Raw genomic sequence first — 19,300 nt, 5'->3', positions numbered from 1 at the left:
TCCTTGAGCACTTTCCACTTGCCTTGTCCTCCTCTATCTTTCTGTTTAAGCTGTTCCTATTCAGTTTTCTCCTGCAACTCAGCATAATCACCTCAGTTATGCATTGAATCATTCTTGTCATTTCTTTTTCAACAACATCCTTAATATAAAAAGACAATAATTTGATACACAGATCGATAGATACAAGGATAGATAGATAGAATGATAGATACAGATAATGACTGACAGGCAGTTATAGATGGACTGACTGGATGATAGATTAGATGGATAGATAAACTGATAGACTGACAGATGCAAAGATAGAATGATAGACAGATAGATAGATAGATAGACATAAATAGATACATTCTGAACCTGGCAACCTCTCAAGGCATACCATCACACACCTGTCCACCAACACACAGTCATTCAGTGCCTGCTGTCTGTCTGCTACACTCATTTTCCTTTTTCTTTCTTTAAGAAGATGATCAGAGGACAGAAAAACAAATCAGATAAAATAATAATCCATACACCAGACTGCAGGTGTCCTCCATTCGTAAAAATAAGGGGGGATGAAAATAGAAGATATGATATCTAATGTGTATATAATGTGGTGTAGACAGTTGGAGGTAGAGGTATTATGAGAGCATGCTGGCCTACTCTCCGCATTAGTGGAAACGCTGAAAAGGTTCAGCAAAGGGAGATGGTCAGGAACAGGTCATAGGGGCTGATGAAACAGGAGCTCCTTGCTCTCCCTGCCACCAACTTGCCATCCACCTCGGGAGTATCGCCATTTAAGCTTTTGAATTTTCCTAGGCCACATGTCCCCGATCTAACCTATTTTCCAAACACAACAAACGCTAATCTGATTACATTACTCTCGCTCACTCCACACATCCCATCGTTCGCAGTCTTTTCACCTATTGCCTTATCTCTCATCTCTGCTTTCCTGTCCTCTGTCGTGCTCTCTCTCTCTCTCTCTCTCTCTCTCTCTCTCTCTCTCTCTCTCTCTCTCTCTCTCTCTCTCTCTCAACGTGTGTCCATTCTTCCCCTTTGCAGTACCCTCACTTACACACAACAGTCAAACCTCACCTGCTCTCGATCTTCTTCCTTTCCTTTCTATTTCCTCATCTCAGTGTCACATTTCTGCCCTCAAGCTTTCCTCTGATATCCATCCCCTCCATCACTCTCATCCACCTTTGTTACCCTGTCTTCCTCGTCTTCCCACACCCTGCTTATTCATATTCCATCAAAAACCTTCACCATTTTTACTAAACTTACAGATAAGAAATACATATCTGGATTTTATGAGGCACCCGGAGCTGGATATGGACGCCTTCATGTGATGGCACCGAAATAACTGGATGACTCCATTGGGAAGTTATACAAACGTCCCACAGTTCCCATCCTGTTCCCCAGAAGGAGGATGGTAGACTGTAGGGAGTTTCAGCCTGCAGTCCACTGGTTCACAATTCCGATGAACCATATGCTACGACTATTACAACGACAGCAACAGCAATAACGTATTTTTATACTGTTATTACCTCCGCCAAGGAGGTTATGTTTTCACCCCTGTCCGTTTGTTTATTGGTTGGTTGGTTTGTGAGCAAGATTACACAAAAACTACTGGACGGATTTCCACGATACTTGGTAGAAAAATGGGCCTTGGCCCAGAATACACTCCATTAAATTTTGGTGCGGAACCGGATAAAGGTGCTGATCCAGGAATTTTCCCTTTCTCAAACACTGCGGGATAGGGCGTTTTTCGACACTTTCGTAAATTTTTCAGTCAATATTGTATGGATCTTGATGAAAATAATCAGGCACATTTAGGATGTTGGTATCTACAAATGTGTACCGTTTGGCGCGGATCCATATAAAATTCCGGATGTAGAGGCTTTCAATATGCTTTTATAGGGGGGTTGTCTTTTTACAGCTGCCGAACAGTAACAATTAGGACTTGACTGAATTAAAAAGGGCTGCATGTTGGGCCTTGGCGGAGGTATGCGCTCTACTGAGTGCCATTCTAGTTATTATTATTATTATTATTATTATTATCATTATTATTATTACTAATACCCCTACTATTATTACTACAGCTTCTAATTCTCTTACTACTACTACTACTACTACGATTACTACTACTACTACTACTACTACTATTATTATTATTATTATTATTATTATTATTATTATTATTGATGGAGTGTGTGGTGAAATGCTGAGGAATGGGGGTGAGATTGTTGTGGAGTGGATATGGAAGTTGTGTAGATTGGCTTGGGAAGTGGGAAGGGTTCCAGAGGACTGGAAATCAGGTATAATTGTTCCATTATACAATGGAAAAGGGGAGAGAGAAGTATGTGGTACCCATAGGGGTATTTGCCTTCTTAGTGTGGCTGGTAAAATATATGGTAGAATACTCATTGATAGGGTTAGGCATATGACAGAGGAGCTAGTTGGAGAAGAACAAGGGGGATTTAGGAAGGGAAAAGGGTGTGTAGATCAGATATTTGTTCTAAGATGTTTAGTGGAGAAGTATCTAGAGAAGGGAAAGAAAGTGTATGCTGCCTTCATGGACTTGGAGAAAGCTTATGACAGAATAGATAGGCAAGGTATGTGGAAGGTATTAAGAATATATGGAGTGGAGGGGAAATTGTTGAATGCTGTGAAGAGCATGTACGAAGGAGCTAGGGCTACGGTGCGAGTGGATGGTGAGCTGAGTGAGTTCTTTGATCTCAGTGTAGGACTGAAACAGGGTTGTGTGATGTCTCCATGGCTGTTTAATATATACATGGATGGGGTTGTGAAGGAGGTGCAAGGTAGGGCAGTGGATGTGGGGGTGGCTCTAATGAATGAGGGTGAGATTTGGAAGATTCCGGTGTTGCTGTTTGCTGATGATACAGTATTGTTGAGTGAAGATGAATGGGAGTTGCAAGGTCTGGTGAATGAATTTGAGATAGTGTGCCGGAGGAGGAAGCTGAAAGTTAATGTAAACAAAAGTAAAGGTATGGTGTTTGAGAGGAATGAAGTCACAGAATGTACAGTAAGGTTGGATGGTGAGGATATGGAGAATGTGAGTGCATTCAAGTATTTGGGTAGTGTGATGAGTAAGGATGGAACTTTGGGGGATGAAGTGCGTGAAAGGGTACAGCAGGGAAGGAAGGTTGTTAGTTCACTGAAAGCAGTGATGAGAAATAGGGAGGTGAGTATGGAAGTTAAGAAGTCACTGCATGATAGTATTGTGATCCCTACCCTGACGTATGGAAGCGAGGCGTGGACCTTGCAAGAGGGGAACAAGTCAAGAGTGAGAGCAGTGGAAATGAGCTACTTGAGAGGAGCATGTGGAGTGACATGGAGGGACAGGTTGACGAATGAAGAAGTGAAGGAACGTTGTGGGGTGGATGTGGATGTGGTTGAGATCAGGAGGATGAGGTGGAGGGATGGAGTTGAGAGGTATATGAGGGAGGGGGGGGTGAGTTGGGGGGAGGGTAGTCAAATGGTGGGTGACAGAGTGACTTGGAGGCGTTTTGTCTGTGGCCACCCTTTGCGGGATTAGGGCGTCGGGCTATAGATAGACAGATAGATTATTACACCTACAACTATTACTATTGTTTCTACTTCTATTTCTACTACTACTACTACTACTACTACTACTACTACTAATAATAATAATAATAATAATAATAATAATAATAATAATACGACTATTATTATTATCATTATTATTATTATTTTTATTTTTATTATTATTATTATTATTATTATTATTATTATTAATATTATTATTATTATTATTATTATTTTATCATCATTATTATTATACCACCAGCAAGACAGCACCACCACCACCACCACCACCACCACTGCTACTGCTGCTACTACTACTATTACTACTACTACTACTACTACTACTACTGCAGCTATTATTACTTCGACGACGACGACGACGACGATGCACCTTGGCACGTCTTCCTTTGTACTTTGTTTCACATGTTACATTCTGACAAAACCTTGTGTATGTGATTACCAGGTCATCTCCCTAATACTAACATAGCTTTCACGAGTACCATGCTAGTTGCTATGAACGTCCCCTACAAGTATATTATGTTAAGGAAAAAGTATTGCACAGCCATAATACCCAAAGAAATAAAATTCCTCTCTCTCTCTCTCTCTCTCTCTCTCTCTCTCTCTCTCTCTCTCTCTCTCTCTCTCTCTCTCTCTCTCTCTCTCTCTCTCTCTCATGAAACTGTCCTCCCCTACTTCCCATCCATGAATATGCGATCACATGCCATTATCGTTCCCCATCTTGTAAGATTTGTAAGATTTCTCGCATAATTTCCACAGCGAGTTATTATCAATATAATAATGGACTTGTGTCCATCTGTATAAGGGCTTATCCAGTTACTCTTCTTAGAAGCGCATACAGATCTTAATGAAACTTAGCTGCCGTATTTTTTGTACATTTTTGGGTAGCAGAAATGTGAATACCTGTATTATTATACTTACGGAATTATTTTGTTTACCCCTCAATTGTTTGTTTTTTGTAAGGACACCGACAGAGCCATCTCCATTTTCTTAAAGCTTTGCAATATACTAATTTGTTCATTTGTGTTTACTGTAGTTTATTTCAAAGTAACGAAAAAATAACAAAGGGTGAATGACCAAACTAGCACAAGCTGCTGTAAGTGGCCTTACACGAGTTCATAACAAACCCCAAAATTCCTGTTTCTTGTTATTTAATTCTAGTATCGATGGAGTCTGCCTAAGTGCATTACAAAATCTATCAGTGTTAAATATTAGAACTAGCCGGTGATGAATAAAAGGAAAGGTTGCCTCCTAGACCACAAGACAGAACTCTGCCTTACCTTTCACTTAGCCTGGGAGTTCCACAAAATAGACACTCCACTTTCCCAGCTAAATCCACTCCCAGAATACTTCCATATTTCTTGTTTTCATTACAGTTTATCCCTTTCCACTACCCCTTATGTGTGAGTCTATATAAACTTCGAATGTCTTATTACACACTTTACCTTAACTTGGCTTAGATTTCCGTTCTTTTTCTGTTAATTTCACGTTGCTCAGTGGCAGAAAAAGGCAATGCTAAGGCTTTACAGCTTCTCCATTACACTTCTTCGTGACTAGCATCATATTCTGGTGTTTATCTTTTGCAACAAGTTAGCATCCAGGATGGGGAGATGGTAATTTTAGGTCAAGTAAAAAAAAAATGTTTAATTCCAACTCCGAGATCCCTGGCATCAGTTCCGGTCCCCCCAGATCACTTTCTCTACCTCGACGTTCTTCAGATCCATTCCAAGGTTTTCTCTATGCTTCTCTTTATTTTTCCCCAACGACTCTATCAGCAACTCTTCCCCTTCTGCACTTCCCTCCAGTTTCCCTTCCCATCATATCCCCCCTCTAGGTCCACCTCCAATTCTTTTCCATGTCCGTTCAACTCTACCTCCACTTTCTATTCACGTCTCCCTGCCACTCTCCATCCTTATTCTCACCTCCTGGTCGTCCTCTCATTCCACCTCCTCTCTTCCTTCCTAGCCCTTCCTCTCACCTTCCATTCCTCTGATCTGCCCTCCTTACCCACAGCCGCCCTCACCGCTGGGCCCATGTCCCCGTCAGCTCTTCGATATACGAACAGGTCCTTTCCCACTCTCAAACCCTACTTACTCTACCCTCTGAAACAACCTCCCTATCATATTACCACTTTTCCTCTAGACCCCCTTATCAGTCTACTAACACTACTTCCCTGCCTTTCCCTTTTCATGCCTCTCATTTTCAATTCCACCACTCTCCCCTCTAGATCCCTCCATCACTGTACAAACACTGTCCTCCCTCGGGGTTTCTCTCCCTTCCCATGCCTCTGATCTCCCATTCCACTCGACACCCCCGCCCCTTGGCTCCGCCGTGTCTCCCTCGACGTCTGACCATCGCTGTTGTCAAGAAAGTAAATCAACCCAGAGACTGTAACATCTTCGCATCCCTTCCTCTCAGTGTCTCTCACTTTTTCTATATCTCATTCAATTTTTCTCTTCCCTCCCCGCTTGCATTCTCCTCTTAACTGCTTAAGTTATCCTTCTAAATTCATCTTCTATGTACTATCTTCTCTTTCTTTCCTTGTCTCAGTATTATCTTTCCATCCATTCCTTTCACAGACTTTCCTACCCTTACTCCGTCCATCTCACTCCTTTCTCTCTTCCCTCCTTGCTTGCTTTCACTTCTCCGCTTACATTCTCCTCTTTAACTCCTTTACTCTGTGCAATCTACTTTCTCCCGTTGCCTCAGTATTATCTTTGCCTTCTTTCCTTTCACAGTTATCTCTCCCCCTTCCTTGTTTGCATTCTCTTTCTTCTCTGCATATATATACTTTCTCTTCCCTAACTCCTCTTCTATGTACAGTTTCCTTTGTTCTCTACCTCTCTCACTATCTGCCCTCTCATTTTTCCCTCCCTCTTTTCCTCATTCTCCATGCCCTCCTCCCTCGCTACTTTTCTTCACACACTCTTCTCTCTTTCTCTTTACATTATCCCTCCTTCCTATTTATACTGTCCCTGTTGACTGTTCTCATTCTCGCATCTTACGTTTCAGACTCTCCTCCCTTCCTAATCACACATTCCTCCCTTCCTCTCTCTCTCTCTCTCTCTCTCTCTCTCTCTCTCTCTCTCTCTCTGTGTGTGTGTGTGTGTGTGTGTGTGTGTGTGTGTGTGTGTGTGTGTGTGTGTGTGTGTGTGTGTGTGTGTGTGTGTGCGCGCGCGCGCATTTCGTATATATGTTCACTTTCTGTCCTCTCCGTCTCCCATTTGTTTTCTTCATTAAATTTACATTTCCTCGTCTGAGTTCTTTGCCCTTCATTACAAGAGTCATTTTCTAATCAAATATATTCCTCGCCGCACACGTAGTACTTTCCTAATCATGCGAATCTTTTCCTAACAACACCAATCATTCCCCCACCACAATTATTTTACATTACCTCTGTTCATCCCTTCTTTCTACGATTCACAATTTTGTCACCTTATTATGGTCCTCTAGTCCCACCTTCTACTTCTGTTCAGTTGCCCTCATTCCCCATATCGGTTCCCATCTCAGTAAGGCATCCTTTGTCCCACTCACGTAATCATATTCAAGCCAGCATTTTATTTAGCTGCTTTTCATTGAATCCATCTCCTGCTGTTCAATTCTCTTTTCCTCCATACTCTCCACTTTCCACTGTCCAATCTAATTTCCTACCATCAGAGCATCACCAACGACGAAGCTGCCAGCCTGACAGCGCCAGGGTTCAAATCCTGGTGCTTATTGTACTGCTGGTGTCACAAACTCAGGTGTTCAAGCATTTTAGTGAGTTACTTGATAAAAATGTGCTGTAAAGTCACATCTAACGGAGGTGTCTGCGGTAACCTGGATGATGTAGTGGCCTTGTTTCCCTGGATAGGCTCGTGAGTGTGTAACCCATCACAGACTCAAAGGCCTAAATAATGGAGATGAGCACTGCTGTTAAGCGTCTCATGGCTGCTGCACCCACCTCTAGTTTTGCCTATACATCTGCCATTGTCCACTCATTTTTCGATGTTAGAGTATCTATTTTAGCGGCCCTGTCTGTAAGTCACTCCCTAAGGTTTTTCGAACGCGATGTGCTTCACTTCCGCAGACTTTAGCGAAGTCCCATACAACGGTCCTGATAACTCCACATCCATCTAATAGTTTTCTTGTTCCTTATCGTATCCAACAACTACTTTCCACTCCTTTCTAATTACCAGAGTCCAGTCCACTTCTCTCCATTCTATCTGTCAGTCTGCCTCAATGTTCATCCACACATCCCAGCATAACCAATGTTCTATATTTTTTCGCCTAAATCTCATTTGGACATACCATATCTTCCCGTCTCACTGACATGCCATACAGTTTTCTCTATCATTTATTACACTATTCCATCATCCACCCATCAGCCAACTCATCCAGTCTTCTAACTTTCCATTCACTCACCTGATGATCAATTTTTCATCGAGTCAGTCATTTGCACTTGCTCACATTAAGCACTCAGCACTAATCCATACATTCATTGTTTAATAATTTCTCAGCACTCTTTTTTTCCGGTCTATCTTATCGTTTAGCTATGTACTCAAGAAGAATTTTTTACATCCACTCAAATACCCAGTTTATTTAGGACATATAGTATTGCTAAGTACTCACCTGCAAATCTCCACATTGCTGTCTATGTTTAGGTATCTACTAAGATATCCATGCATACTACATCATCATCATCATCATCATCCCTGTGACTTACACTTAATGACAAGAGATTAAATTGATGGAATGAGGAAGAAGATCGTAGGACAACTACCAATACTGTACCAAGATATCTGGACTACACATCTACAACAATTCATAAATCAAATTTATTCCACCATCTGTCAGTCTATAAATCTTCAAAATAAAAAACATAGGCAACGCTACGCTGCTGCAGCTCTCCATCTAATCAAACACATACCCCCCCCCCACCTCCCTCCACGTCTAACCAAGCGCATAACCCCCCCACCTTCCCCCGATGTATAACACAGAAATATTAAAATTTATAAGTTTCAGTAGTTTCTCCATAATAATAATGAAGTTATGAGCAGATTTGATGAAAGTATGATTTTTTTTTTTCATTTAGGTAGCCATTTCTCATGATTATAGTCATGAAACTTCATACATAATTTGATATTCATATAACCATTTATCATGTACAATATCCGCCTCCTGAGTTTAATAGTTGCAAAGGTTTAATAGAAAAATGCACTGAAATATTTAGTTTCATGTATTTTTTTGCAATTTCATAACATTATACAATCTCATGGCATTCTAACTACCAGAAAGCACCAGGAGCCATATTTAAACATATTCCTGGAGAGTTTGAAGCCTGTACATGTAGGTTTCTGAGTCTTAGCCCGGAAACGGAGAATTATTTCTTTTTACTTTTTCATTATCAAAACATACACACACACACACACACACACACACACACACACACACACACACACACACACACACACACACACACACACACACACTTAAGATAACAGCGTTCTACCCATCAAAAGGCACCAGTTCACAATAAGACACATAACTATATGAAATTTCATGACTCTATAGTGAACACTTTCTGAGTTCTGGCCCGGAAACGAAATCTCTATGTCTGGCCAGCCTCCTCTGCTGCCCTGCCTTCCAACCTACTGTATTAATCCCAGTGACAACAACACCCTCCTCTGACTCTGTCAGGTGGAGGGTAACAACTTGGAAAGTATCTAATCAGTCAATACTAAACATAACCTAGGCCCTTGAGATTCCTTGCACAGGTCGCATTGAAATCCGAGAAAATTATTTTTTTTAAATTACTTTTTAATTATTTAAAAAAAAGTGCTTAAGGCACAGCATCCTTCTTATCAAAAAGCACCAGTTCACTATAATACACATTACTGTGTGAAATTTCATGACTCTATAGTGAATACTTTCTGAGTTCTGGCCTGGAAATGAAATCTCTATGCCCAGCCAGCTGCCCTGCCGTCCAGCTCTACAGACGGACACCTATTGATCCCAGTGATACCAACGTTCTGCTCTGCCTTTGTCAGGTGGAGGGTAAAAATTGTCCTGATATGCATCCGATCATCAATCAGTTCATCACTCCTACCAAAAATCATACTATAACAATAAGAACAACCATTGCTTCATCAGAACCACTAACAAGCTCACTATCTGTCCATTCATTCAGCCAACCAAAATGCCATTTATCCAAACATCGACCTATCAACCCCCAAAAGTTTACCAAACTTTGTTACCTTCACCTTTGCCCTGTTCTCTTCAAAAACTATACAGTAGATCAACCTCTGAGCTGATCCTCAACCCTTCAACCAAATTTGATATGAATCATATCAAAGTAGTTTTAGTTATTTTGTTCATACACCGACACGAGCCGAAATTTGCCCATACCCGTTGCCCTTGACATTTGATTAACTTCTTAAAACTGACTCCATCTTTCTTGGCATACTCTCAACGAATCCACCAAAGTCCGTGTAAATCAGAAAAAAGAAAAAAAAAAAGTAAGCTGACTCTGACTTACAATTGTGATCTTGACCTCTGACAGATTGTTCTTTAAAAAATGAAAACCTTGGCTGAAGTGCAGTCTATCCACCAAATCTGATTAAAATCGGATAAACAGTGCGTGATTTCACTCACACATACCTACACACGAGTGTGGGTGTAATTAAACAACTCAACCAAACAAGCAACCATTCAAGTATTTAACAACCAATCTGTTATCCCATCCATCCATCCAATTAACCTTCAGCATTACTCACCTGCGCAATCGGCCAATCAACCCATTATTTCCTCATACATTCACATTTTTTATGTTATGACGAAACGATGAAGTCTCGCTTACATGCAGACATTTACCCATATGTGAATATCAGAAAACTTTGTCCTAGTCGTTACTTCGATACTCAATAACATCAATATGAAAGATCAAATTCGTATGTTTATGTTCGTTGATAATTGAATATTCTTCAAGTCTAGTATTCGTTCATTCATTTTCGTTTAATACTATTTCTACAACACAAGATACTTGCAATCATCATCATCATCATCATCTAATCCTGTGTTGCCCCATGAGAAGTGAAGGAGTCCGGGGCTAGGCAGGTTGATCCTGACATTTAAGATGAGAGACCTTCAATGCTACTAATATTCCCAACTCCAAAAGTACTGAAATTCTCGGCGTCTCACTTAACAATGCCCTCAGCTGGACCTCTCATGTCAGATCATTTGCTAAAACTGCCTCAGAGAAACTTGGATTACTGTACAGAGTCTGTAACTTCTTCACTGATGAGCAGTTAACTATAATTTGTTAAGAGTCATGTGCGCTCTCAACTTGAACATTGCTCACCCTTTTGGAATGGATGTGGAGAGGTTGCATTTAAACAACTATACAAAACTCAGAACAAAGCTGCTGGAATTGTTAATAACCTTGCTATTATAAATAAACTACCTCTCCTACAAGTTTGAAGGAATGTTGCTTCCCTTGCATGATTTTACAGATAATTTTATGGCAAATGCTCAGACAAAGTTGCGTCCATTGTGCCACCTCTCCATGCCTTCCCTCGTGCTACACGGGCATCTGTAAGCGTTCATGACTAGAGTGTCACTCAGCCATATTGCAGAACTTCTGCCTATCATAATTCTTTCATTCCCCGAACTGCATCTCTCTGGAACTCGCTTCCCCAGAGTTGCTTCCCTTCAAACTTCAACCTACAGCTGTTCAAGCCCAACTGTTACAGATATTTTATGAATGGAGAACACCAGCAATCTGGTGTATGGATTATTTTTTTATTCATTTGTTTTTCCTTCCTCTGTTCTGCAATAAAAAAAAAAAAGTGACATTTCCATGTATCTGAGTTTTGGAGTGCAGTCATTGTGGATGTCTGTTAGCTTATATCCTCACTGAGACTAAGTTGCTGGTTATTTGATTAATCACGAATTATTAGATTTCTCAGCCCATCGTAACATTCAAAAGATATATCTGAGAAAGAGTGCCCAATGCCATTATCTGAGTTTCCAAGGTGCTCACATATCAGTGGAGCAATCTTGTTTATCTTTATCAGTAGTACCGGTATTTGGAAACATATCCAAGTTGCCTTCTTTCACTTCAGCTTTCCAGAGTCTCATTTTTTTTTCTGCCATAGTCTTCATTTTGTCTGCAGAAGATAAAGTTTCATTTTTCCTTTGCAATCCAGTATTGCCTTTGCTCAGGTGTTCAAAATATCTACCAAGTAGCAAACTTGGCACACCAGGTTTCATCAGCAAGTCATAAAATTCAATTTTCTCTTCAGGAGTAAAGAAGGTAAGCATTTTCTAGCTCCTTCAACTCATGTCCTCCAGACAACGCCTTTCCTCTTGATAACCATCTGACTTCTGTGTGGAGGATAAGGGCAACATGAGACGACCCAATTTCTTTACAGCGCAGAGAAAACAATCATGACTTTACTGGTCTTCTTTTAATAAAGTTTACCATTTTTACATTGTCATCGAGAACAGATTTCAGTTCGTATCCCAAACTTTTGCCAATCAGAGCTTCACGGTGCAAAAACAATGTGTTGCACTCGTCTGGATATTTCTTTTTTTATTAATGATGTAAAACCTTTTACTTAACCAACCACTGAAGAAGCACCATCCGCGCAAATCGCTACATATGATTTCCATGTCAAACCAACGCTTGCAAATAGTCACTCTGATGAAAGTATATGATGTCCTGAAGTTTGCACTAGTTCACTGCAGCATGAGAACTGTTCTGCTGTTTTGTTATCAGCAAAATACCGGATGAACACTAGTAACCGTGCTTTTCCTCTAATGTCTTTGGAGTCAGCAACTTATAAAGCATATACTTGTACAGTTCTACCTTTTACATGTTCACAGACACTTTTTTCGATCTTAAATAACATTTTCTTGATTCTACCAACGGTATTATCTGAGAGGGATTTCCTTCACTTCCTTGTCAACTTCAGAAACAAACAGTGGTTTCATAACAGTACAACAAGGTGGAAGGATGAGAGATTCAGCAGTTGTATGGGGCGACTTTTTACTCTTAATTCTGCTTCTAACTAGCTGGCTTCGTAAGACTTCTGTGCTTCATTCATTTTCTTCACAGAACCAAGCCTTTGTGGTTTATCACTGAAAACTCTTTCGATGTAATCCAGAGATTTATCAGAAATATGACTGTGCTGTCCAGTTAAACATCTCTTCATATTACTATGGACCATGGCCTATTTGATAGACCAATGCCGCAGATGTCACATTTGGTTTAGGACTAAATTCATCATCACACCAAGTGAACTCTAGTGCCAGGTAATGTCCTGGTATGAGCGATGTGGTTTACTTTTGCTAGCCCTTGCCTGTGTCTAAGTTACACTTGGGCAAACAGTACTAAGCCTATCATCAACCATCACTTCACTTTCAGTGGCTTTGCTTTCAGTAGCTCTTTGACATTTCCGATTTTTAATTACACTATTATCCATTTCTCCAGGTTTTGGAACCTTTCAATACCGAAATACTGTAAAGGGCTATCTTCCCTCAGTCAGTCAAGGCCACACTGACTCACTGCCTGGGCCTTCAAAGTGCATTATTGCTGCGTCGCCATTTTGCACATTAAGATACCTCAAAACTTCCTTTCACTGTGAAAGCTGATTACCTTATGTCCGAATTCCATATATAATAATATGAAGCAAAGGGTACCGCCAAGTGAATTACATTAAATATTATTTACAATAATAACTAGTAACCCATGTATAGTCACAATAAGGATGCTTTGTCACCTGGTTGATAAGGTATGTATAATATAAACAAAATCTAAAGACCCTAAGGTAACTTTTTGTGTAACATCAACAAGATCCGAAGACAAAGGTGTCTATGAACGCATGTGTAAAGTAAACGTTTGTCTCAATAACTGGCTAACTGTATACTTAACTGTAACCATATTCCTTTCAGATCATAATAGGGACTATAGCTATATACCTGGAAAGCTATAGCATTAAAGCTTTTGTGGTTTTCTCTAAAATGTGTTGCAAAGAAAAAAGTGAGCAGATTTGAATTCGGTACTTTCCACTAGGCTAAATGGCAAAATATTAAGCCATAACTGTGTAGCAAACATTTTAAAAACAGAACTCTCAACCAAATAGCTGTATCTCAATTAGTTCCTGAGATATTTCAGTTTCAGATAGGCAATCTTTAGAACAAAAATGAGTATATCACCTTCAAAAATAGGTCAAGGTCATTTATATTTGGCACAAGGACTTGAGTTACCCTTGGGTACCTTCAAATTTAATATCAAGATCGAAGCAAAAAAAAAAAAAAGTGTAAAGAAAAATACCGGTAATAATACTGACGAAAACAAGAAGCGTCGCCATTTACATGGCGAAGCTTGAAAATACTGACGAAAGCAAGAAGCTTCGCCATTTATTTGACGAAGCTTAATCAAACTGGCACTACTGAGCTGGGAGCATCACAGCTGGAGCTGCAGTGACAGACGTGTACTCGACTCGTCTCGGTTGCACCAGTGTATGTGTATGTCCCACCCATGTACTCGTACGTGAGGTATGCTCGAAACGCAACATAACTTTATTATATTCAGTAATTTGATGCAAGGTGTCCAGTGTTTAATAATTTGTGAAGATGGTCCACCAGCAGTCCAATATGACGTTGCTCACATAACACAGAAAGACAGTCATTCATTATCCGTCACCCAAGATAAGAAATAACAATTTACAACGCATCTACATCTTCAGCAAAAAATTTTGCGGCATCCTAGAGATATAACGGCGGCACACTAGTGTGCCACGGCATACAGATTGGGTATAATTGCTCTAAAGAATCAAACAGTTATTTTTCCATCCAAAAACTAGCCATCCAACCATTCGTCTCTAACTAACCAATAGTCTTTCTTCCAAATATTGAAGAATTTATCTATTTAACCAACCATATAATCATTCACCCAGTCACCCAAGAGTCCATCCACCGAACTATCCTGGTCTCCCTAGCATCCAACCAACCATCCATCCAGTCAGTGAACCACTCAACCCTCCAGGCAAGCAACCAACCACATATCCACTCAACCAAACATCCTTCCATCCCTTCTTTATGGAAGCATCCAATAGTTTTCTTGCTGTTTGCTTTCCTTTGCCTGCTTCCACGTAAACAATTTTCCGTATGATCACATAATGACTCCTTTATTTTATTTCTGCTACTGCCAATATTTTATTCAGTTTCAGAAAGATCACGCAAGGTGAAAGAGTTAGCAACATCCTTCATTAACGTCTTCAGTAGAGTAGCTCCCATTTATATATAATTCCTCTTACTGTCAGACGGTTTATTCAGCTTAAAGAAAAAAAAAATATCGTAGTGATGGGGGTGGGAGTCATGGTGTGTCCTTTGTGTGTTCACGCAGCCTCTCCTCCATCCAATCAACCAACCATAAATCCATCTCGGTATCCAGACCACCATCCATCCATCTTATGATTAAACCATCCTCTGCATCATTTGTCGACCTCCTTCAACAGACTGATGGTTTGTGCCTTGTGCTTTCATCCAACCAACTAATCGGTATCCAATCTTAATGGCCGATGAATACCGAAATATCCATCTAGCTATCCATCCATCCATCTAACTAACCAAACATTAGTTCATCCTAATATCCCAAAGAACAGCCCAACATTACACCTCACCAACCAACCATCCCTCCACCCACCTGTCTGCCTCCTGGTCAAAATCAATGGTGTGTCCATTCCGTGTCCATGAGAGGGTGGGCGGTGGGTGTCCTTTGGGGGGTACGCAGGACATCTCGGCTCGCTCACCAGAGGACACCGACGCGTCCCCTGGCGAGGCTCGGAACTCGTCCCTCAGCACTGCAAGATAAGGAGAGTTCTATGATAGGGGACAAGATTGTATCCGTAGGAGTGAGGAGAGTAATATGTGAGAGGGAACTGTTGTATGAGAGGGATCCAAAATTGCATGTATGAAAATGGGGAGAGTAATATGGGAGCGGAGTGGGTTCTAAGAGAGGTAGCAGGATTGGATGTATGGAAGTGGGGAGAGTAATATATGAAAGGGAAAGGTCCTATGAGATGGGTCCTCGATTGGATGCATGTATTTGAGGAGAGTAATATGTGACAGGGGAGGGCTCTATAAGACAAGGCAGGACTGGATGTATTGAAGTAAGGAGAGTAATATGTGAAAGGAAGGGAGGCAGGGTTCTGTTAGAGGAGGCAATACCCTAGGCATGAGAATGGGGAAGATTACATGCGAGAGGGGAGAGTTCTGGTTGTAGATAAGAAGGTTCTACAAAGAAGAATTGTTCTGTGGTAGAGATATTAAAGAATTTCAGCTCTATCCTCTGCCTCCCTCCCAGCTCAACTTATCTATAAAGCCCGGTATCACTTGTTGCATAACCACAAAAGATTCTATGACAGATGGAGGCGGCTTTGTGCAAGAAAAAGAGATGTGGGAGTGGGAAATAAATCGGTGGATAAGAAATGAGTGGAAAATGAGTTTGCACATGAGAAATTTTTTATATAACTGAAAAGGGGTGCCGTGTATGAAAAAGATTCTGTAAATGGAAAATGAGAAAGGGATACTTTCTTCGAGTGGAGGAAGGATTATGTATGCCATATGGAAGGCGCTCCTATGCATGAGAGAGTAATAAGTTTCTCTGAAAGGGTCACTGAGTTTTGCTTGAAAGTGGAATTGCATGCTATGAATGTGGTGTGGTTCTGCCCAACAGAATATGGAAACTAATGCTTGAGTAGTGGTATTTGTTGAGAGGAGTTTGTATGTAAGGAAGAGAACACTTTGTGTGACACGGGTTAGATGAGAGGGAGGGAGAGAGGAAGGAATTTGTGTGGGATGGATTTTGCGTGAGAGGGAAAGGTCCTGAGTGAGAAGGGAGCTTTAAGAGTCACTGAGACCTTCCCTGGCGGAAGTAGGTACTCCTCACACAATACTTCATCAAAGGACGTTTATCAGAACGGATGCAAAGGGGTGGTGGAGGGGGGGCCAATCAGGTGAACCCGGACGCTCAAAATGGCGAGATGACCACTGGTGCAGAGGGTCAGCCGGGACACAGCCGGACACGAATTTTGTGATTAGTGGTAGGTTTCTGGGGGACGGGGAATGGACTACATATGAAAAAGTGGAAATGTAAGAGAAGAAGGAGGCTTTTATCGGAGTCGGGTTATGTGAGATGAAAGTCAGAATATATGGGTGAATCTGTTTCTGTGAAACGAGGTTTGGTCCTGTGAGAGGGGATCGGACTCTGAAAAAGGACAATATTATTCTATGCAAGAAAAAACACTCCCAGAATACTACCGCGCTGTACTGTTGGGCGAAAAGTCATTCCACAAGTTCAGTGCCCACGTGTGATATGAGGGATGGTAATAAGTGATGGAAATAATCGTATAGACATAATGAAGTGAAGTAACTTCCCCGTTTCTGATCTATTATTTATACTAAAATCGTCAACATGCATCGAAACCAGGGCTCGGATACAACAGGGGCTCATTCAAAGTATGAAAGGGCCAGAAGGCCGAACCTTTGACCCTGTTCTGTGTTGATATCTTACTGATTGCTCTGAGAATCGAATTACTTCATTCTTACCTGACCTTCAACTCATCCATCAATTTTAGTTCAAGCTGGATCAAAAGTATTTAAGTTAACCTTATTCTGTGACCTTCATCATCCAGTTTTTGTTCTGACAATAGAATAATTTCATCCTCGGCTGACCTTAAACCATTCTACCAAATTTGATCGAGATTGAACCAAACCTGTTTGAGGCAAATGGCCGAAACATTAACCTTCCCCTATGACCTTCATCTGTCGTCGGTTGTTCCCAAAACCGAGACGTTTCACCCTATTCTGTCCCTCATTTCTTCCACCACGTTTGGTCAGAATTGGATCAGAGCTGTCAGAGTTTACTTTGCCCTTGAACGATGGCACATAACCCTTTGCTGCAAAAACTAATCTCCTCTTCCTATGATGGTCCTTAATCATCATCCTGGATTTGGTGTAATTCCACCCAACAGTTATCCATAATCCTGGCAACAGGTATGGTATAATCATTGACAAAACGGACCTACTACTTATACTTTGCTCGCTGGTATAATAATTAGTCAATCCACAAGGTTACAAACAAATGTCGAAGGTTAGGCCGCGCAGCTTAAAAATCTTTTATCAGATTTGAACCAAACTTGGTAAAGTAATTGTAGGTTACCAAAGACAAAGAGTTTCTATACTAAAAAGAATTACTCAGTGATCAACGTAAAAGAGTAAGGTCAATTAAAAGAGCTTTTGTTATATTTCAACCATACTTTGTGGATAGTTTGAGGGTCAGGCAAGGAAGCAATAATTCGATTTTGTGAACAACTGGCTGGAGTTCAAGGTCATAGGGCAAAGTCATATATACGCAGAGGGTGTTGCACATTCTGAGTGTTACTCTTCTTTTCCATTTCATTAACACCAGACAATAGCGTATCTGTTACGTAGGGAATGCCATGCCATAGAAAATAACAGCATAATCAAAGGAAAATATACATTAACATATTGCCTCTGCTGAATTTTCATATACAGCTGTCTTCTACACTGGGTTTTCTAATTTGGATTTTCTGAGTTTGAGTTGTGATATGAGACCTTGATACTGAATAATCCTATGATGCGTCAGTAGTACTATCAACACACTCTCTCTCTCTCTCTCTCTCTCTCTCTCTCTCTCTCTCTCTCTCTCTCTCTCTCAGCCACCCCAACCCTCCTCCCTACAAGCATCCACCAGTTCCGCCTAATTGATTTCCCATGTCCATCCTCTTCCATCAGCATCTCCGTTATTACATCTCGTTTCTGTTATTTCCTTATCTGTCCTCATTTCTGTATCGGTCAAGCCATACCAGTGTACATCTTAATCACGGTCAATAATTCATTTACTCCTGTGGGGTTCTGAAACAATGAACTAAGATTACTGGACACCTCATATGGATTTAGCACATTTGAAAGACTGTGGAAGGAATTCGTTTACCACAACTGTAAAATTGCAGGCATTTATTGATGACCCCATCTAAATGCAATGATTCACCCTACTTTCTTTTCAAACTTGCCACATCTTTACAAAATATATCGCAAAGGTATTCCCGTACACTGTTCGGAAAGACAAAGAATGTGGACGAGCATAAATGGGTATACATGCTGTTGACACACACACACACACACACACACACACACACACACACACACACACACACACACACACACACACACACACACATTTAGTGTGCGAGGGTGATAGTGAATTGCCATAGCGACAAACCTAGCGCCGTAAATACCACTTTTGTTTTATGCTCAAATAGCCAGTCTCTTTCAACCATGAGAGAGAGAGAGAGAGAGAGAGAGAGAGAACACCATAGCACTGAATTTACGTTACGCTTGACTTCTTCTGACACTAGTTCTCTTTTATCTCTCATGTTACACTCTTTCATTTTCTCATATGCCTCTGTTATTCTCTCTCTCTCTCTCTCTCTCTCTCTCTCTCTCTCTCTCTCTCTCTCTCTCTCTCTCTCTCTCTCTCTCTCTCTCTCTCTCTCCATATAAAACCATCACCACCCCATCCTCAAAACGTCACAAACAGACACAAATAAACAAAAATGCAAGGTTAATGAAATGTGACGTTCATTTTTTACGCTGACCGGCTCATCTTCTCCGAGTTAATATTTTGTCATTCTCCTCACCCTTTACCTCCCATTATTATTTCACTCCG

The 19,300-nt window shown here is 40.8% G+C and overlaps 1 protein-coding gene across 1 annotated transcript in view; it reads right to left on the bottom strand.

Annotated features, from left to right (window-relative positions):
* Positions 1-19,300, bottom strand: part of LOC145395053 (roundabout homolog 1-like) — a 138,674-nt gene that overhangs the window by 80,067 nt on the left and 39,307 nt on the right. Inside the window, exon 4 of the mRNA XM_080268809.1 lies at positions 15,254-15,410. Coding sequence (XP_080124935.1) covers positions 15,254-15,410 — 157 coding nt within the window. The remainder of the gene's footprint in view (positions 1-15,253; positions 15,411-19,300) is intronic.

The sequence above is a fragment of the Coenobita brevimanus genome, chromosome 4 (genome assembly GCF_032717465.1).
Source record: "Coenobita brevimanus isolate Jiangsu-jjx chromosome 4, ASM3271746v2, whole genome shotgun sequence".
Lineage (NCBI taxonomy): Eukaryota > Metazoa > Arthropoda > Malacostraca > Decapoda > Coenobitidae > Coenobita > Coenobita brevimanus.
Note: the sequence above shows the minus strand (reverse complement) of the source record. Positions and strands in the feature narration are given on the sequence as shown.